Source organism: Hordeum vulgare, chromosome 7H (assembly GCF_904849725.1).
Source record: "Hordeum vulgare subsp. vulgare chromosome 7H, MorexV3_pseudomolecules_assembly, whole genome shotgun sequence".
NCBI classification, from domain to species: Eukaryota; Viridiplantae; Streptophyta; class Magnoliopsida; order Poales; family Poaceae; genus Hordeum; species Hordeum vulgare.
This window is the reverse complement of record NC_058524.1, coordinates 275,550,092-275,572,071: the sequence shown is the minus strand read 5'-3', so window position 1 is coordinate 275,572,071 and position 21,980 is coordinate 275,550,092. Positions and strand designations below refer to the sequence as shown.

General features: G+C 48.5%; 1 protein-coding gene across 1 annotated transcript in view; it reads left to right on the top strand.

Moving 5' to 3' along the window:
- Positions 1-433: 433 nt before the first annotated feature.
- The window catches only part of LOC123406950, a 41,518-nt gene continuing 19,971 nt past the window's right edge, over positions 434-21,980 (top strand). The window contains exon 1 of the mRNA XM_045099969.1: positions 434-887. Coding sequence (XP_044955904.1) covers positions 609-887 — 279 coding nt within the window. The 5' untranslated portion in view covers positions 434-608. The remainder of the gene's footprint in view (positions 888-21,980) is intronic.

The window sequence follows — 21,980 nt, the reverse complement described above, 5'->3', positions numbered from 1 at the left end:
GAGGTGGGGTGTGAGGATGAAGAGGGGTGAGAGAGAGGGCGGGATGCGTTTTTGGTGAAGGAGGAACAAGATGCACCAGGTGGGGCGACCCGAGCGGCCGAGTGACTTAACTGGGCCAGACGCCAAGGTACGCGGAGTTTGGGTGTGAGACGTCAGGGTCCCTAGCGTCTGAACCTTTGCCACGTCCGATCAAGGAGGGATCGAGCGGGCCCCGTACCAGACGTCGTGGTCCCTGACGTTTCTAGTGCAACCTAGATGTTTTCCATTGTAACCAGACGTCGAAGATGTTAGCATGACGTAAGGAGATTAGATTTGATTTTTTTAAAGTTAAGATCATATCTGGATTTTGTTGATCAAAACACAAAAATTGTCACCGAAGGAATCGTGGCCGATGACAAGGCATCCGCGCGCACTCTGCTCAGCTCAGCTCGAAGAGAAGGACTGTGATTGTCAGCAGTCAATTGGACCTGCCGCTCCGTGACCACGCGTACGAGAGACCAATCCAATCCTCGGGCAAGCCTCAGCTCCGTGCACGCCCACTCCTTCGTGAGGACCATTACCCCGCACGCTCCCATCCGAACCCTAGCCTTAGCAACCCGGCGCTTGCCATGCTCTCCACGGCATCAGCGGCGTATTCCACCTCCTTTGCCGCCTTTCCCACCCTCGCGCGGCACAGCCGCCGGTGCCGCCGCGTTCTGCTCCCGGTCGCGACGGCGACGCACGGGGCGGAGCGGTTCGCTGCGAGCAGCTCCATTGCAGATTACCTCCGGTACCGCCGCCCGGTGTCCGGGGATGTCTCTGTGGGAGGGGGTGGCGGCAAGCTGCAGACGGCCGTGGTGCGGTACGAGAAGCGGTTTCCGGGGTCGCTCCTCCACCCTTTTCTCCGCGTAAGTCCGGCATGGTGGATATCTCTCTTCTGCTGTGTGCTGCTTGCTTTAAGTTTAAAATAATTGTAGTGGAATCGGATTTCTTTAGAAATATTTGAATTTGACTATTACTTTCATGATAACTTATTTTTTATACTAGATAAAAGGCATGGATCCGACTTTATCTATACCTAATAATAAAGAGGCTATTGCTTCCGTCGAAAAACCCACCGCATCATTTTTATAAAAAAACCCCTGTAATTTTTGTTATTCAACCCGCGCTTCATCATTTATCTGCAATGCAAAAGGAAAAACGATTCGCTGCAAAAATTATACCCGTACACATTCCCTCCTCCCGTCGATCCTGGGCCACCCTGGCCTGCGCCCAGGCCGCCGCCACACCACTCGCCGCCGTGGTCGACCTCAACCGCCACCGCTGCCGATCTCAACCCACCCGCCTCCGCGGCCGTACCTCTCCCCGCTCACCGCCCCCGTTGCGGCGCTCGAGCGCATCGCGTCGACCCTGGTCCACCCTGGCGTGTGCCCAGGACGCTGCCACACCACTCGCCGCCGCGGCCGACCTCAACCACCACTGTTGTCGATCTCAACCCACCCGCCTCCGCGGCCGTACCTCTGCCCGCTTGCTGCCCCCGTTTCGGCGCTCGAGCACATCTTCTGGATCAAATCAACATGACATCTACAGTGATTGGGGATGGTGCGTCTGCTCGATGCAGAACGGCGGCGGCGCGGCGGAGCGACGTACTTGCAGGTGGAGGCGGGCCTCCATGGCTCACACGGGGAACTCCGAGGTTATGGCACGGCAACGACGACTCCTTATGACCTGATAGAGGCGCCTAACCCTTGCTCCCCTCATCGTATCCCCTCCTCCGGCAGGAACTCATCATCTGGTGAGATCTCCTCCCCATGCCTCCAACCGTGTGCCAAGCACCGGCAAGAAATTTTGTTTTGTGGGGATTTGTTTGCTGATGAATGAATGTATTGAATGTAAGATTGTATTATTATAGAGACAGAGAATGGAACACCACCTTCAGTTTGTCATCTGATCCCACATTCTCTACCCCATGAGTGAAATAAGATAACAGTCCATTGATCAATTCACGTAGCCTCTTTGTTTTGCTTTGCTTGTCCCGCTCAATTTCTCATCATGGTGTAATTAACAATTGATGGGTTGATTTCTCAACAAAATAGGATAGGATTGACTACATTAGTTAGTTAGCTTATTATTTTAATAAATCAAAATAATTATAAAAAGATTAAAAGCGTGCGATATTTTTTTTCTCCCGTTGCAACGCACGGGCCCTTTTGCTAGTATTAATAAAGCCAACATCATCCAACGTGGTTAAGCGACATTACATGAACATGAAACACTAAAGTCTCAACGGCGACAAGCGGCAATGATCACAACAGACAGGCCGGAAGAAGACCAATGAACCCAGCTAAGGAGGCGCAGTTTGATCCGCATGCAGGATGGAGTGAGCCGTAGCCTTTATCCGTGTGATGAGAAGCTCCACCGCTGCCCGGTCGTCCTCTTTAGTCAATGATCTCCACTGCTGCAAAAGGCTCGAAAGTGCTTCGAAAGAAAGGAGAAGAAACTTGAGGGTAGTGAGGCATTGCATGTTATTCTCCACCAGAGATGATCGTATCATCAACGTACTGAAGATGAGAGATGCCCGAAGGAATGAGCTCAGACACGATCGAAACTATGTGGCCAGCCACTGGGGAGAGGACCTCACCTTTAGAGAAGTTGATTTTGAGGCCCGAAAGTGCTTCGAAAGAAAGGAGAAGAAACTTGAGGGTAGTGAGGCATTGCATGTTATTCTCCGCCAGAGATGATCGTATCATCAACGTACTGAAGATGAGAGATGCCCGAAGGAATGAGCTCAGACACGACCAAAACTATGTGGCCAGCCACTGTTGCGCGATTCAAAATACGGGATAATGCATCAACCACAAAATTGAACAAAAGGGGAGAAATTGGGTCACCCTGACGCAATCCCTTCCATTAGCAAAGTACGGGCCAACAACCCCATTCACCGAGACAACTGTGTGCCCCTCACAGACAAGCTATGCCCCGTCGAAGCCCTTTAGCCAAAAGTACATCTCTAAGAAACGGCCACCTAACCAAATCATAAGCTTTCTCGAAATCCAACTTCAGAATGACGGCCTTCTTATTCGTACACTTAAGACCGTGCACAATCTCATGAAGGGTAAGAATCCCATCTAGAATGAAGCGACCCTTAATGAAGGTACGCTATTGCTGATAGCTAGCCGTGTAATGTATGTCTAGAAGCCGTGGATTTTGTTAATGGTTCAAACACTTTGGTAATGGTAAAACTTTGTTCGGATTCATGAGTTGGAAGTGTGTTAGAGCATCTTTAGCACATCCCGTAAAAGCTCGCCGGGCCGTCTTTTTCCGGCAGATTTACAAGACACACAAAAAACCCAATCCGAACAGGTCATGTAAACACGGCCCGTCCTATATTTTTTGTATGAGAGGCCCGTAAACCGGACCAGAATCCCACATACATAAATACCGGAGTGACCGACGTTTATGTTTTGCGTCCGCTTTTTCCCCTTTCTCCTCCGCCGCATTTCTTTAGCTCCGGCGACAAATCCTCGTTCCTCTGTTCGTGATTTGCCGCGCGCAGGCACAGAAAGCTCGCCCAGATGTCGAGCTTCGGTTGCGGGAGGGGTGGCCGAGGGGGCCGCGGCGCCTCAGCCGCCGTGCAAGTGCCACAACGACAGTGAGGCCGGGAGCTCCTCCCTCTGCCCGCCAATGGAGTGGAGCAAGGAACAGGCGCGAAAGCATGGCGCGCTGTCCCGCAGCTTCGACCGGCGGGCGTGGAGGAAATTTGATTGCCTCGAGCACATCTCCTCCCCCGTGCTCAAGTGACTCCGTGCGGCGGAGCTCGTGTGGTTCGAGGCAAAGGAGGCGGTTACCCCCGAAGACGAAGTCGTGGCGCGTGTGGTGGTGCTGAAGGAGGACTATGATTTGGTGTTCGTGCTCTTCAACTCCCTCGTGGAGTACCACCTCCACATCAAGAAGCCCGGTGATGATGATGATGAGTAGATCTAGGTTTACTTTCATTTAGTGCTAGTGTGAACTCTGTTTTCGTATGAACTCTGGCGATGTAATATGTGGCGTGAACTGCTAATTTAAATTTGCCGTATGTGTTTATGTTTGTTTAAGGGATCTATTCTTGCTCGATGTCCGCGATACAACATATTTGCATCTACGGGGTATCGTAAATGATATTTGCAGGATGGCGTTTTGCGGGATCTGCTAGTGATGCTCTTACACTATTGTTTGTTACATGCACATATGTATACCGCAATGCAACAGTGATGATTTCAACTCACCGAAGCTTGCTGGCTAACTTATATACTATATACTGTTTTTTTTTTCTTGAGCGAAAACAACGAAGGGTGATCGCCCACCTAAATTCCATTACTAGAAAGGCTAGAAATACAAGCAATTACATATACATACAGCAGCACCGGGACACATTTGTGCGCAAACAGAGTCCCTCGGTGGGGAGGTACAACAAGCGCACCACAACATGAGCGATATAACACACTCAAACAAGGTTGGCACACCAGAGGTTGATGGGGAAGGATCAACACGATGGCGCAACAGATTATCCCTAGTTTTAGGTGATTGATGATCACGCGATGAAGATCCTCATTCGATGACCGCATCGTGTTGAACATCATGTTGTTCCTATTCTTCGAAATACACCACAAGATTGTAGCCATGGTGGTTACGGACAGACCCCCCCCCCCCCCCCCTTGAACGTTGGCGAGATGAGAAAGTCTGGCAGGCATCCTTGATGGGATAATGCCCTGAGAGAAGGCATGCCAGGGAAAGCAATACACAAACGTACCAGTGCAAGCTAAGCAAACAAGCAAGCTGTTTGATTGATTTGCCTTGGCCCAACGCGTATATATGTACCCGACGAGGTATACACGATCCTCGCTCCGGCTGTCTACGATCGGATCGATTATGGAACTTGCGTAGCTAGTGACACGGGAAAAATAAATCAATTAATGGATTTGCTAGCCAAAGGCTCATATCTAGCCTTTTATTACTTCTCTCTTTTTGTTGTCTTTGGTGTACAAGGTGCTGGTACATGTATATATAGCAGGCTAGGCTAGCTTGTTACATGACCGACACGGCTAGGAATCCTAATCCTACTTGGACTACTAATCCTGGTTAAACACAAGGTGTGGTTCATAGTTTTTAAGGCGTCCAGGCATAAATAGAGCAGTAGACATAAATAGTCGAAATACCTTGAATTTTCTGGTTGTTGAGCCCACACAGCATCCATTTTTTCCATCTTTCTTCCCATTTCTTTCTTCCACAATAGAAATCTGCATAAAGATGGAACATACATGGTTAAAACATGACTTAAGTACTTAACAGACCACCATTGGTAAGGAAAACAGAGAGTAAATACTAAATAAGATGAGTGCAAAAGAAATAGGTCTAGCTCTCCACAACCACAAGTCCACAACACAAAATAAATTAGGTTCACAGATTACAACATAAAATAGGTTCTAAACAGGCAAACACAATGAACTCATAAGCAAGGCTGTCCACTCTCAATGCTCAATAGCCATCATCGAACTCATCCATGGTAGCATTTGTGTTGTCTTCACCCTTGGTCAGCACTAGTTGGATCTTCTTCATCATCGGTCACATCAACATCATCTTGAGGAAAGTCTGAATCATCATCCTCTCCATTGGGGATACTTGAGTGTTGTTCTTGGTCATCGTCTTCACCATCTTCATTATGAAATGGTTGTGATGGAGCAGACCTTTTGCGCTGCCTCTTGTACTGGATATTGGCATTTGAGTGCCTCCTTTCCATGGTTGTAGCTCTAGGAAAATTGCGACCTCGCAGCGACGAACTTGCACCAACAGCCTCATCAACAAGCCCCCATGAAATGTCATTGGGACACCCTCGAGCACATTGGGCTGGACGTATTGTTGGGTCAACCCACTCATTGCCCCAATCAAAATCCTCAATGATAAGAGGATCATAGCTTTTGTCACTCATCTTCTCACGCCTCTTTTTAAACCTATCCATGTTCTTCCGGTTGTATGAAACAAAGACATTGTCATTCAATCTTTGAACTTGTAAACAGTTCCTTTTCTTTGTGTGGATCTACAAATAGCAAATAGAGTGAATAAAGAGAAAGAAGTTAACTTGCTCAAATTAACTTGCTCTTGCTGAAATAAAGAGAAAGAAGCTACTCACAAATTCAAATGTGCTCCAATTCCTCTCACAACCGGATGATGAAGCACAAAGACTAACAATACGCTTTGCAAACCTTTGTAGCTCAATTGCTCGACCACCATATGAACGCCACCAATCAACTTAAATGGTAAAAAGAAAAAAAACAAATTAGCAAAGGTTCCTTGCTGAAATTAAATTGCTTTTCATGCTGAAACCTGAAATTAACTTGAGTTGACTTACGAGGTTTTTTTTTTGAAATGTTTTGGATTGCCATCACATTAGCAAAGGCTCCCCGCTTGTCCTCATAGAGAACAGATTGTGTATCAATCTTCGTGCGAGTTTCGACATCAAGTATCGTTTTTGCAAGGACATCATTGAAGTTGAAGCAACTTCTTAGCTCCCCAACTAGGGCATCATCACCCCTCTTGACAATAGAGAAGAACTTTCCAGGGTTCAAAAACAAAGCAGCCCCATACAATGGATGATCCATTTGAGTCTCCCAACGTTTATCAACAATGTCAATGATCTTCTTGAGCAAGATCTTCTTGAGCAAAGCTTGCTTATTTTGATGCGGGAAACCCAATTTGATCATCTCTTTTGCATGACGCATTACTGCTGTCATTTCTGGCATGGCTGGAACCTCATCACCATCCGCTATCCTAAGAGCTCGAAGAAGAGGAGCTGAAGCTCTAAGGCAGTCCTCAACTGAATGCCACCACTCTGCGGAAAGTATAATCTCTTGCACATTCAAACCAGCCGCTGTTTTTGCCAATTTGTTTCCAACCCATGCTTGACATGTAAACAGAGATCTCAAAGCTTGCGTGTGGGTGACCAAACTCTTGAGAGCAAGATAGGATGTGGCAAAACGAGTGGCTGCGGGTCTCACAAGATCCAGCCCACCCGTGGCCTTCCTCATTAGACTAAGAATTCTGCCATGCCTATAGATGAAAGTAGTGACTCGTCTACCCCTTGCAATAGGCTTCTTAAATGCCTTTAGCTTCCCTATATCTTCCAACATTAGGTCCAAGCAATGGCATGCACATGGACTCCAATATAGTGTAGGAATCCTCTCCATTAGAAGCTTGCCCGCTGCCTTGTAGTTAGCACCATTGTCGGTGACAACTTGGACAACATTCTCTTTACCGACATCCTCAATTCTCTTCTCTAGCAAATCTGCTATCATCCAAGCATCTTGGCATTCACTTGATGCATCCACCGACTCCAAGAAGTAAGTGCCCTCCGGGCTGTTTACAAGGAAGTTGATCAAGTGGCGTCCCCTTCTATCGGACCAGCCATCTGACATAAGTGTGCAGCCATATCGCTTCCATGCTACCTCGTGCTGCGCCCTCAACAGTTTTGTTTCCTTGACACAATCCTTAAGCAATGTCTCCCGCAGCTCATGAGGAGGAGGCTTGTAACCTGAGCCATATTGACAAGAGGCTTCTATTGCAATCTGAAATTGCCTAGAGCTTGCAACATTGAAAGGTATGCCACACTCATAGAAGAACAATGCCCACTGCATACTCACATAGTGTCTTTCTTCCGGTGTTTTTGTGCTGGACTCCATGGTGCTTTGAGAATGTTAGGTATAAGCAACTTGTATTCCCATGAGGCCATAGGCCGGTATATATACATGTACAGGTGATGGACTATATGCAGGAAACCCCTTATATATTGGGATAAATACAAAAGGGTACATGACTTATATTATAACTCTAACCCCCCCCCCCCCTCAAACTCATGGTGGATGAACAACACTGAGTTTGGAGAGATAAAAGCCATGTTGTGCTCTAGTCTGGGCCTTCGTCAGGAAATCCGCCAACTGTAACTCGGAAGGCACATACTGAAGAGCAATAACCTGATCCTACACAGCAGCGCGCACATAGAAAGCATCAACGCCAATATGCTTGGTGAGCTCATGCTTCACAGGGTCGCGCGCAATGCTAATAGCACGTGTACTGTCAGATGACAGCAGAGTCGGTGAAGTGGCAGAAACACCAAAATCCTGAAGTAGCCACCGTAACCAAGTCACCTCTGCCGTCAAAAGAGCCATCGCTCGCAACTCAGCCTCTGCACTCGAACGGGAAGCTGCAACCTGTTTCTTCGTCTTCCAGGCAATGAGAGAACCACCGAGAAAAACACAGTAAGCAGAAAGTGAACGGCGATCTGAAGGATCACTAGCCCACGTAGCATCCGAATAGGCCTGAAGCTGTAAGGAACTGGAGCGAGGAAAGAATAGACGGTGAGAGATTGTGCCCCGAAGATATCGGAGAACAGGGAGGAGATGACTATAGTGAACCGATGTGGGAACAGAGACGAACTGACTCAGAATATGAACCGGATAAGAGATATCCGGACAAGTGACAGCTAGGTAAACAAGACTTCAAACAAGATGACGATAACGCGTCGGGTCAGGCAGGGGATCACCATCAGTAGCACAGAGGTGAACATTGAGCTCCATAGGAGTCTCAACAATGCGCTTATCAGTAAGAGCAGCACGAGCAAGAAGATCCTGAATATACTTTTCCTGGGATATAAAGAAGTCATCAAAGGTAGAAGAAACTTCAATCCCAAGAAAGTAGCGAAGAGGTCCAAGATCAGACATAAGGAACTGCTCACTAAGACGGGCCTTAACAAAGGCAATATACTCAGGGTCATCTCCAGTGATGACCATGTCATCAACATAGAGAAGAAGAAGAGTCCGACCACGAGGAGAAAGGTGAATAAACAATGCTGAATCATGAACACTGGGTGAAAAACTACCGGCAGTCACCACAGAGGCAAAACGCTCAAACCAGGCGCGGGGGGCTTGCTTAAGGCCATAGAGAGAGCGACGAAAACGACATACCATGCCATCAGGAATAGAATACCCAGGTGGTGGCTGCATGTACACCTCCTCACGCAGCTCACCATTAAGAAAAGCATTGTTAACATCAAGCCGAGAGATAGACCAGTGGCGTGTAGAAGCCACGACAAGAAGTGTACGAACAGTGGTCATATGAGCCACAGGAGCAAAAGTCTCGTCATAATCACGACCATGCTCCTGCTGAAAACCACGAGCCACAAGACGAGCTTTGTGACGCTCAAGAGAACCATCGGAGCGAGTCTTAACCTTGTAGACCCACTTACAAGTGATGGGACGAACTCCGGGAGGAAGGGAAACAAGATCCCACATACCAGTGCGTTCAAGAGCAGCAATCTCCTCTGCCATCGCAAACTGCCATTTAGGATGAACAACAGCCTGATGATAGGTAGTCGGCTCAAGAACAGCAGCACCAACGGTGGAAAATCCAAATCGATCAACAGGCGGACGAGGACGAGAACGCAAGCCATAAGTAGGCTGAGACGAGGATGACGACACATCCACAGAGGCATCCACAGAACGTGAACGACGAGAGTAACACTGAGGAAAAGATGGAACAATGGAAGGAGGAATCGCCAAGGTAGAATCGGGGAGTGGCAACGAAGAAGTCACCGGAGATGAAGGTGTAGAATCTGGTGACATGCTAGGCGAGGAGACTGTGGAAGATGGTGGCGATAAATCGACTGGAGGTGGAGAAGCAGAGGGAGCGGAACGAATATGCAAAGGCGTGATGGGGGTGAGAGGTGTATCAGGAAAAGTGAGGAAAGAGATATCCTTCATTGAAAAGGTCGAGGAAGATGAGCGTGGGTAGAAGGGACGAGACTCATCGAAAGTCACATCCCGAGAGATATGCATCCGACGGCCGATAGGATCCCAACAACGATAGCCCTTATGCTCATCACTATAGCCTAAGAAGACATACTCAACAGACTGTGCGGTCAGTTTGGTGCGTTCGCGGGGGGCAAGAAGAACATAGCAAACACAACCAAACAAGCGAAGCATCGAATAATTGAGAGAACAATCAAAAAGACGCTCGAAAGGATCATCACCCTGTAGAGCAGCGGAAGGCTGGAGATTGATGAGATAGGTGGAGGTGGAGATGGCCTCAGCCCAAAAATGAGGCGGGAGAGAGGCAACAATCATCAATGCACGAGCCGTCTCAAGAAGATGACGATGCTTTCGCTCAGCCACGCCATTCTGAGCGTGAGCACCAGGACAAGAGAATTGAGAGAGAGTCCCTTGCTTAGCAAGAACACCACGCAACATCTTAGAGATATACTCGCCAGCGGAGTCAGCACGAAACACCCGAATGGGAGAAGAGAACTGAGTATGAACCATGGCAGCAAAACGCTTATAAATGGACAACACCTCACTACGAGAAGTCATGAAATAAAGCCATTTGTAACGAGAGAAGTCATCTATGAAAATAATATAGTATTTATGACCCCATTTCGAAGCGAAGGGAGCCGGACCCCATACATCGGAATGAACTAAATCAAAAGGACGCTTAGACACTGACTCACTATGTGGATATGGTAACTGAATCTGCTTGCCAAGACGACAACCCTGACACTCTGAAGAGGCATCTCCTGAGACAGACCACAGAAGCCCTCGGCGAACTAACAATGACAAAAGAGAACCACACAGATGACCAAGTCGATGATGCCACTGCTGGAAGGAACTGGTAGCCGAGGCGACCAAAGCGGAAGAACTGGCGATAGAGCGGGCAGCGGAAGAAGCTTGAAGCCAGTCCAACTCCCAAAGACCCTCAGAATCACGGCGGCGAGGACCAGCCCCAACCAGAGTGCGTGCGACGGTCCTGGACAGAACAAGAGTCAAGGTCAAGGATGACGCGACAACCAGAATCAGCAAGTTGACCAGCGGAAAACAGATTCATGGTAAGTCGAGGAACATGAGCAACATCAGGAACAAAATAAGAAGGGGTGGTAAGAGTGCCTCTATTAACGACAGGAAGGGGAGTACCATCAGCGGTGAGGACATGAACAGGAGAATCAAGCGATCGAAGGGAGGAGAGAGTGGAAGAATTAGAAGTCATATGAAAGGATGCTCCAGAGTCCAGAACCCATGGTGATGTACCTGACTGTGTAGAAGGTGGTTGCTCAGTGCGGGAAGCCTCAGTCACAGAACCAGCAGTACCCGTCGAGGAAGAACCCGAAGCAGCGAGCAGACGCTTAAGTCTCAGAATATCCTGTTCAGTCAAAGCGATGGCTGAAGCTGTCGAGGTAGATAACGAGGTCTCTGTAGATGATGAGCGCGCCTTGCGCAAGTGTTTCTTCTTCGTGTAGCAGTTGGACTCAATATGACCATCATTGTTGCAGTAGCCACAATGTGGACGGGGGTGACCTGAGCCTCCAGAAGGTGTGGGCAAGAGCGGCGGAGCACTCGAGCGTGAAGGGGTCGGTGCAGCAGATGGCTTAGCAGTAGCCTGAGCAGCGAGTACCAAGGGAACCTCCAGCAAACCAGCACCACGTAAGCGAGTCTCCTCAGCACGAATCTCAGAAAGCGCCTCCATGAGAGAGATACGGCCACGAGCAAACAAGTGAGCACGTCGGGGCTCAAACTCCTTACGGAGCCGAGACAGGAACTCGTAGACGCGATGAAACTCCAAATCGGCCTGGACAACCTGGCAACAGGGGCAAGTACGACAACCAGCACTGCGGAGAGAATCAAGCTGGCGCCAGATAGCAGAACTCTGTGCATAGAAGTCATCAACATTAGAGTCACCCAGCTGAAGAGCATGCTCCTGACGGACCATAGAGAGGTATAAGGCATCACCCGAGGGCTCATAGCGCTGACGAAGGCGAGTCCACATCTCAAACACAGTAGGAAGGCCCAAAAACTCAGAGGCAAACTGAAGCAGAACGCTAGCAGTGAGAACAGCTGCAGCACGAGCATCATCATCAAGCCACTGGGTGTAAACAGACAGAGCACCATGATACGCCTGAAGAGCCTCCTTGCTACGGCGACAGAAATCTTCTGTCGTCTCTTGAGCTTGCGTTGGTTTTTCCCTTGAAGAGGAAAGGGCGATGCAGCACAGGAGCAGTAAGTATTTCCCTCAGTTTGAGAACCAAGGTATCAATCCAGTAGGAGAATCGCGTCAAGTCCAGAGTACCTGCGCAAACACAAAAGAGCTTGCACCCAACGTTATAAAGGGGTTGTCAATCCCTTCAAGATTGATTGCAAAGTGAGATCTGAAGGCGGAAAGTGCAACGAAGTAAAAGTGTAAGGCTGAAAATATGACGTGAAGTAGACCCGGGGGCCATAGTGTTCACTAGAGGCTTCTCTCAAAATAGCAAATATTACGGTGGGTGAACAAATTACTGTTGAACAATTGATAGAACCGCGTAAAGTCATGACGATGTCTAAGGCAATGATCATACATATAGGCATCACGTCCGAGACAAGTAGACCGATACTTTCTGCATCTACTACTATTACTCCACACATCGACCGCTATCCAGCATGCATCTAGTGTATTGAGTTCATGACGAACAGAGTAACGCCTTAAGCAAGATGACATGATGTAGAGGGATAAACTCAAACCAATGATGAAAGCCCCATCTTTTTACCCTTGATGACAACAACACGATGCGTGCCTCACTACCCCTTCTGTCACTGGGTGAGGTCACCGCACGGTATGAACCCAAAACCAAGCACTTCTCCCATTGCAAAAATCATAGATCAAGTTGGCCAAACAAAACCCACAACTCGAAGAGAAATACGAGGATATGAAATCATGCATATAATAGATCAGAAGAAACTCAAATAAGATTCATAGATAATCTGATCATAAATCCACAATTCATCGGATCTCGACAAACACACCGCAAAAGAAGATTACATCGGATAGATCTCCATGAAGATCATGGAGAACTTTGTATTGAAGATCCAAGAGAGAGAAGAAGCCATCTAGCTACTAGCTATGGACCCGTAGGTCTATGGTGAACTAGTCACGCATCATCGGAGAGGTCATGGTGTTGATGAAGAAGCCCTCCGTATCCGAATCCCTCCTCCGGCAAGGCACCAAAACGTGCCCAGATGGGATCTTGCGGAGACAGAAGCTTGCGGCGGCGGAAAAGTATTTTCGTGGATCTCCTCATTTTTTCTGGGATTTTTGGAAATTTATAGGCGAAGGAGCTAGGGCAGGGGAGGCCCAGGAAGCCCACAAGCCTGCGAGGGGTGGGCCCCCTGGCCGCGCCATGAGGGCTTGTGGCCTCCCCCGGGACTCCCTTGCCTTGGTTCCCAAGCTTTCTGCGTATCTTCCGTTTCGGAAAAATTCTTTTCGGAAGTTTTATTCCGTTTGGACTCCGTTTAAAATCCTCCTCTGAAAAGGGTCAAAAACACGGAAAAAAAAGGAACTGGCACTTGGCACTGAGTTAATAAGTTAGTCCCAAAAAAGATATAAAAGGCATGCAAAACATCCAAAGTTTGACAAGATAATAGCATTAAACCATCAAAAATTGTAGATACGTTGGAGACGTATCACTCCTCATAAGCCAAAACCTTCTCATCATAAGCACGGATAGCGGCCTCATCAGCAAGCTTAGCCGCATCCTTTGCGGCCTGAGAAGCATCCGCAGGAAGAGCCGGTGGGGTCGGCGGAGTGGGAGCCACAAGAGGAAGCGGACATGGCGGACAGCAGACCTCGCTAGAAAGAAAACCCCATAGGCGGATGCCACGCATGTGAATGCGCATGAAGCCAACGAACTCGGTGTAATTAGTGCCATCAAAGATCACCGGACAACGAGGAACAACAACATAGCCGGATGAAGCAGACTTTTTTTTTAGGAATAAGTCAACGAGCCGCGTCAGACAGCAGGACTCGATTTGGCAAAGGCGAGATCAGATCGAATCCCTGGTAGCTCTTGGCGGCGCGGTGCTGGGAAGAATCGGGGAAGATCGGATCGAATCCCTCGCTGGCGGCGCGGTGCTGGGACCGGATCGCTCGCGGGACTGGATCGGGGCGGACGCTGGCGACCAACTGGATCGGGGCGCGCCTGGAGCCACGGGGCGACTGGATCGGGCCTTGCTGGCAGCAGCCGAGCTGGAGCAGACCTGCAGCGCCTCGGCCTGGAGCTGCGGGGCGACTGGATCGGGATGGGGCGACTAGATCGTGACCTGCAGCGCCTCGGCCTAGAGCCGCGGGGCGACTGGATCGAGACTTGTGGGCAGCAGCCGATTTGGAGCGGACCTGTAGCGCTTCGTTGGAAGGAAACATCAGCGGTTGGAGACGGCTTGGAGAAGGCAGTTGAACGGGGAGGAGAAGGATATCGATGACAGACTTCGATCGGGAGTAGGAGAGAAGGATCAATCACACGAGTTGCAGCGTGCAAATAATTGACCTAGCTCTAATACCATGTTAGGTATAAGCAACTTGTATTCCCATGAGGCCATAGGCCAGTATATATACATGTACAGGTGGTGGACTATATGCAAGAAACCCCTTATATATTGGGATAAATACAAAAGGGTACATGACTTATATTATAACTCTAACAGAGAACACCCGGAGCGTCTTTCATCGACAATATCCTCAGGTTTTCTCCTAAGCATGGAAACAATTGACTTGGCTGCTGTCCCTGCAACAGCTAGACACTTTTTGTCGGTGATTTTTACAGCAAAGGCCTTCTTGTTTCTCTTGGCTGCTATCCCTGAACTTGGCCTTGTAGTGGAGCATTGAACTGTTGGTGCCATGGTTGTTGAATGTACCTCCACTACATCATCATCATCATCATTTGGCTGTCTTATTTTTCTCCTGTTGTTTTCCAAATATTCTGACATCTCCCTCCTAAGTTGTGTGGTAGCATTTGGACAGCCTGTTGCATCCCCACCAGTGGCTGTAAGATGCTCTTTGTGTCTCTTGATCCCTCCTTTAGTTATCTTGCCACAAAGATTGCATACAACCATATTGATGTCCGGAGGTTTCAACCAATACCCATACTTCCATCCAGGATCATTTGACCTCCGTGGCATGCGTGTTGGATCTGTCATTGGATCATAAACGCCCTCATGAGCATCACCATCCCCATCTGCCATGACTGCAAAGTGCAACAGCCAACAACATATTAAAGAAACATCCACTAAGCTACAGCTAACAAGGACAAGCATCAATATTAAAGAAACATCCACTAAGCTACAACTAGTATAAAGAAGATCCACTAACAATATAGTAATATACTAATGATCCACTAACAATATACTAATTATCTACAGCTAACAAGGACAAGCATTCATATTTTAACCACAGGTGGCTCCAAGTTGCAGCAGCTAGCACTATATCAAGGACAAGCAACCAGGCAAGCAACTCAGCACAACAGCAGCACAACGCAGCAGCACAACACAACAGACCATTGGGGACAAGGGGAGAGAGGGCAGTCGTACCTTGTTGCCTTGCCGGGGGAGGGATGCGCCAGGGGAGGAGAGCAGGAGAAGCTTGGCCGGCGATGGGGAGGAAGCTGGATGTGGGAGGACGGGATCTGGAGGAGGAGGCGCTGGTTGCCTGAGAGGAGAGAGCTCTTCTCTCTCTCAGATTGATTTTTCTGCACCGGTGTGTTTCCCACCCTCTCTCCCCTCTATTTTAGCTCAGATTGGCCCCAAATTTCTATCCAATCCCGCCCAATTTCTGTTTCCCGCTCCGCCACTCACCAGTTCCCGTCCAACCCTGCCCAATCCCACCCAAGACGTCCAAATTGGACCAAAGCGACACCTCGCCCGCCTAGGCGACGCCTTGGACGCCTCAAGAAGGGAATCTGGACGCCTTAATCCATGGCCTAAGGCGAGCTCGACACCTCGCCGTCTTTGGGCGCTCTAGGCGACGCTTCAGGGATGCCTTAAAAACAATGGTGTGGTTATGTCTACTATTCACCCCCTAAGCACAACTTCCTCGTTATCACCTGGATCCCAAACTCGACTGTTGCTACTCGTAGGGTTTACCTTCGGCATTGTCTTTGCCCTTTATAGTATCGTCCTAGTCATCGACTGTACCGTGGGCTTGTCCTGAAGAAACTCGTCCTTGGTCGCGTCTTCAACCTTCACATGTTCTTTGGTGCTTGGTAGACTGTCTTTGAATCCCCGAGTAGACACCTTTTGAACCTGTGCAAACGGAACTTTGGTCTAAATTTGAGTTCCAAGCTCTTGGCGCTTGCTCCAACCCGTAAAGTGCCTTCTCGAGCTTGTAAACTTCTTCTGCTTCATCTTCTCATAGCCAAGGGGTTGTTCCACATACACTTCTTCTGTGAGGTCACCGTTGAGAAAAGCGGATTTAACATCCATATGATGAACCTTCCAATCCTCTTGTGTTGCCAAAGCTAGGAGCACTCTTACCTTCTCTGAGTCGAGCAACTGGGCAAACACCTCATCATAGTCAACTCGTTGACGTTGCACGTAGCCCTTTGCGATAAGCCTTCCCTTGTACTTCACAATGGTGTCCTTTGTGTCCTTTAACTTGTAAACCCACTTCAAACCTATGGCCTTTTGGTTCGAAGGTTGGGTTACCAAAGTCCACGTGCCGTTGCTCTCAATCGCCTTTATCTCCTTATCCATTGCGTGCGTCCAGCTTCAAATTTTGCTCGCCTCTACGAAGTTTGCCGGCTCCTCAACTTCGAGTAAACACAATCCGGAATACTCGAGCGTAACTGGCTTTGTTTACTTGTAGACTTTCTTGAGGGTCTTGTAGCGACGAGGCCTGCATGAGTCCGTTGTGGCTTGTGCAAGAGGCGACACAAATTGTGTCGGTGTCGATGCACTTGAGGAAGACGGTTGAGTCTCGGGTGTGGTAGATGTCGTGTTGTTGGCATCCATGTCATCGGCGTAATCGTCGTGACCGTGACCATCATCTTGACTGTTGTCGTCACTATGTGCCTCGTTGTCGATGTCATCATCGAGATCTCCGCCCGTGTCGTGCGCGTCGTTATCTCTATCACCTTGCAATCCATGCGCGTCGTTGTCGGTGTCGGCACCATGGTGATCACTACCATTGTGTTCACCTTGGTTGGGCGTCTTGCCAACCACCTGGCTGTCCTCCCCTGCATCATCATCAGTTGGAAAATCAACCGTGAATATGTTACCGTTTGGAGCATCCTCGACTGCGATGCTCCAATTCCACGCTTGGTTTTCTTAAAACACAACGCCGCATGAAATTCGTAGACGCTTGGTTCGTGGATCGTAGAGTATGCCTTGGTGTCGGAACTTCTCTCGTATCCGATGAACAACATCTTGGTGTTATGATAGGCAAGCTTTGAGAGATGCGGCTCCGCTGTCTTCACATTCATGTCCGTAGGTGAGACACATTCCGCTTACATCTGTAGATGAGACACATTCGGCTTACGTCCCCGAACGTTTGTACATGAGACACATTCGGCTTACGTCTGTAAATTGCTTCATATGGAGTCTTGCCGATCACCGCCTTCGTTGGAGCCTGGTTGAGAAGATAGACCTCCGTCGAGACAACTTCCCCCCAAAATGTCCACGTCAAGTTCTTGCTCTTGAGTGAATTCCTCGCCATGTCAACGACGGTTCGATTGCGCATTTCAACAACCCCGTTCTGCTGCGGCATGTAAGGTGCCGCGAGGAGCCTTTTTATGCCAATCTTCTCGCAGTAGTCGTTGAACTCGTTCGACGTAACCTCTTCGCCGCGATCTGTTCGTACAACACGAACCTTCAGCTTGTGTTCCATTTCCGTTGCAGCCTTCAGCTTCTTGAACACTTCACACGCCTCATCCTTAGATCATAGGAGAACGACCGACATGTACCTCGAGTAGTCATCTACCACAAGAAGTACTTCTTTTCTGCGTGAGTTGCTGAGGTGACAAGGCCACATAGATCCCCATGGAGCAGCTCGAGTGCGTCTCTTGCACGATAGGTAGACTGAGCAGGGAACGGTGGTCGATAAATGGCATCCTGGATACCATCTCGATCTTCAACATCTTCAATGCTTAGAAGTTAACGTGTCCAAATCTAGCATGCCATAACCACGAATCATCATCACTCTTGGCGAGCCAACATTCTGGTTGAGATCGATCAAGGTTGAGGATATAGAGCCTGTTCCGTGTGCGATTAACACGTGCTAGCTCGTTTTGGAGGTTGTCGAAGATCATCATCACTCCGTTCTTGATATCCACCTTCAGTCATTCGCGTCAAGCTTTTCGATAGAGATGATGTTGTTGCGAAGCCGTTGGATGTAGTACACTTCGGTGAGTATGCGATGTTCGCCTGAGACCCTCTAAGAGGACAGATCCTTGCGTGCAAATCTTCACAGCCGAACCATCACCGAACTTGACTGAGCCTTCAACATCACCGAACTTGATCAAGCCTTCAACATCATATTCCTGCTCGAGGAATTTCTCGTTGCACCCCGTCATGTGGTTACTGGCACCTGTGTCTAGATAACACGACACGTTCTGATCGCCAGATAGCTTTGGTGTCACTTTCTTCTCATGAAGCACCACCTTCTGGTTTGGTTTCACAACCGCCGTTTTGACGAGATCACAAACTTCGGCCATCAGAAGACCTGGACGTTCGCCTTCCTGCTTCGCCAAATTTTCCTTGATCTCTCGCTTGTTGGACTTCGAACAATCCTTCGTAAAGTGATCCATCTTGTTGCAGTTATACCACTTGGCCTCGGACATATCCAAGTTTCATGGCTTCCGCTCTTTAGATCGGTCCGCCTTACCATGACCTTGTGGCTTGTTTTTTTCCTTTGCCTTTTCCGGTTTGTCCGCCGCGCTTCTCGTTGTTTGAGCCTTCGCTACCGTCACACCTTCCTTTGCTACTAGGGACTCCCAATCTGCGCGCGAGTACATGAGTTGGTCACTACCTCCTCCTTTGCTTTCCCGACAGCCATGAGCATTCTCTTCCCATGTTCGCACTCGTCCAATCGCCTCCGTTATGGTCATGTCGTCGATGTCGTAAAGCTGCTTGAGCGTGCCGATGATGTACGTGAATTTGTCAGGCATTGAACTGAAAAATTTCTCCACAATCTTAACCTCCTCGAGCTTTGCATGAACCACGCGGATCTCTCCCACCAAAGTAGTAAGACGCATGGCATAGTCGTTCACTAATTCAGTTTCCTCCATTTGCAACTTGTGAAATTGGCGCTTTAGCACTTGTGCCCGAGCCTTGGTGACACGATCTTCTCCAATCCTCATCTCCTTGAGTGCGTTCCATGCGTCTCTTGCTGTCTCGAACTCCGCCAAGTTCATCAGCACGGAATCTGGCACAGACTGGGCTATGGCGGCCATGGCACCTCTGTCGCACTCATCGACGTCGTCGTCCATGACAGCCTGCGACACTAAGAGTTCGGAGAATAATCTCCATCTTCACCGCCCACACGCCATAGTTGGCGTAGGTGAGCATCGACTACTGGATGGGGATGTTGCGATGCGCCTGTACGTTGGTGCCGCCCGTTCCTCCACCACCGATCGCTGACTTGTCGCCCTTCTTGTTCGCCTTGGAACCCCTGATGCTGGGCTTGACTGACTCAGCGTCGCTATCCCCCATCATAGATTGAAGATCGTCGAGACTCTAGATACCAATTGTTGGGTTTGGAGCACCTAGCTCAAACCCTCCCAAGAGCAATACACAAACGTACTAGTGCAAGCTAAGCAAACAAGCAAGCTGCTTGATTGATTTGCCTTGGCCAAGTACGTGCACATATATGTGTAGCCAATGAGGTATACACGGTCCTCGCTTCGGCCGTCTACGATCGGATTGATTATGGAACTTGCATAGCTAGTGACACGGGGAAAAAACGATCAATGGATTTGCTAGCCAAAGGCTCGTATCGAGCCTTTTATTACTTCCCTCTTTTCGTTGTCTCTGGTGTACAAGGGCTATTGCTTCTGCCCGTCCGCCGTTGTATTATATATTTTAGTAGCGACATATATATATTGTACGTTAATGTTTTTGTTCGTTGCTAGACTAGAGGGCTTCGTCCGTCGCTACACTGGGCCGAACCATCAGTGACATCGGGTCGCATTGGGCTTGCTCCTAACTTCTAGGAAAAGTTGATACGAGAGGTGAGGATTCGAACTCACGATCAGCCTCTCCGTCCCTAAGCCAGCAGCCAATTTAGCTACGACTGTTGTTGGAGTGTAGGTTGATTAACTCATTAAATAATACCACCCCGGTCCCTTACATTAAATCTGTCTTATTTATATATGTGTTTGAGGTTCCAGGGTTTCAAGGAGGCATCTCGAGAACAAATAAAGGAAAGTGAGCCGTGGGTTTGGTTTATCCTTAGTGAAGAGGAATTAAAGAGGATTAGATGGAAGGACATACCTAATGGTTGGATAAAAAGGAAAGAGGAAAGCTCTGGCCCGACAAGAGAGGGATAACGCGAAGGAAGAGATCTATACATATGGTTGGCTCATTAACGTGATGGAGGCACATATAATGATTAGCATATGGAAAGAGATGGTCGGCTATAGGTATAATAAAATATCCTCTATCAATGAATGAAAGAAGAGTGAAGACCTGGAAAACGCTTACAAACAGCTGCCCTAAAAGCGCATCATTCGTAAAATAAAAAAATTGCGATGAAAGCCCCAGTCCTCAAAGGAGGAGAGAATCACGCCGCATGGCCCGCAAGTCCAACAATGCAACTAAGACTTTTTGCAAACATGGTCTACTTCAAAGAATAATTCTTATTCATGTTATGGATATTTGACGTGGGTTATAAATCAAATCATCATTATGTTTTAGGCCATGCTTATTGTCATCACACTTGTGTTTTAGGCCACAACTATTTTTGTTTGAGAATTCATAGTAACTAGATTAGGAGTGTCGGAGTGCGATGAGATTTTCTCTCGTTGCAACGCACGGGCCATTTTCCTAGTGTGTATATAGCAGGCTAGGCTAGCTTGTTACATGTCCGACACGGCTAGGAATCCTAATCCTACTTGGACTACTAATCCTAGTTAAACACAAGGTGTGCTTATGTTTAATAAGTTTCCTTGAACTGCTCCCATGTCGGCATGCCGAAGTCGCGCTTGACCTGTAAGTACTAGCAGTGGGCATCATTGATGAGGCGGTACGCTGCAGTCGAGACTTTATCAACGCATGAAAAAACTGCTCGCACCTATGGAGCCAACCAAGAGAATCGACCGAACCATCATACGTCAGGAAGTCGAGCTTGTCGAAGCGAGGCACGCCAGAACCAGAACCTGAGCTGAAGTGATTGTGACGCGTGTGTGTTTGTTGGGTGCTGTGGAGATAGATGATGGGCCTGGTGGATCTATAGATTGGTTATGTTGGGGGGGGGGGGCATAGCAGCGTATGAAATCGGTTGCCAGGTGGAGACGTGAAGGTTGTGGAGGTGGAGGTGAAAATCTGCTGGTAATGGTAAGGTGGTTGTTGTGGATGGTAGGTTGCTGCTGCGATGATAGGGTTGTTGCTGGTAGTGGGTGGCAAAATTGGGGTGGTTTGGGCTGTACGGTGAGGGTCGGTGGCTGTGGCGAGTGAGGAGATGTCTGGAGGTGGTAAAAGGGTACTGATGGTGGTTGGCGGCGAAAGTGAGGAGGTGGTGGGGGTGGGCAAACTGATCGGCGGGTGGAGGTCCAGCGGCGGTGGCGGTGGTGATTCCTCCGCTGGAAAGGGGACACCGAAGGCACTGGCCCGACAAGGAGCACCTGGTCCTTAGCTTGTTGGCGTGGGAAGGCCTCCAATTGCTTTGTGACGATCTTCATTTGCTCCACGACCTCGATCTCGATCTGTTTGTTCACCATCGTAGATGGATTTGATACCCAATTGGAAGAGTTTACTACTGACCTAACCCTAATTATTGAGAAGTCGATAAAAGTAAATGATAATATTCTTCTCAGCTTTATTGGGAGGGGTCAGCGCCTATATATCATAGACAAGACTTGACCAACAAGCCGATAAATCTATTCAAATTCTAATACAATCTCTAAGCTAACTGGACTCATTCCTAACAAATGCTTAATCAACTTGGACTATAATTAAGTGATAAGA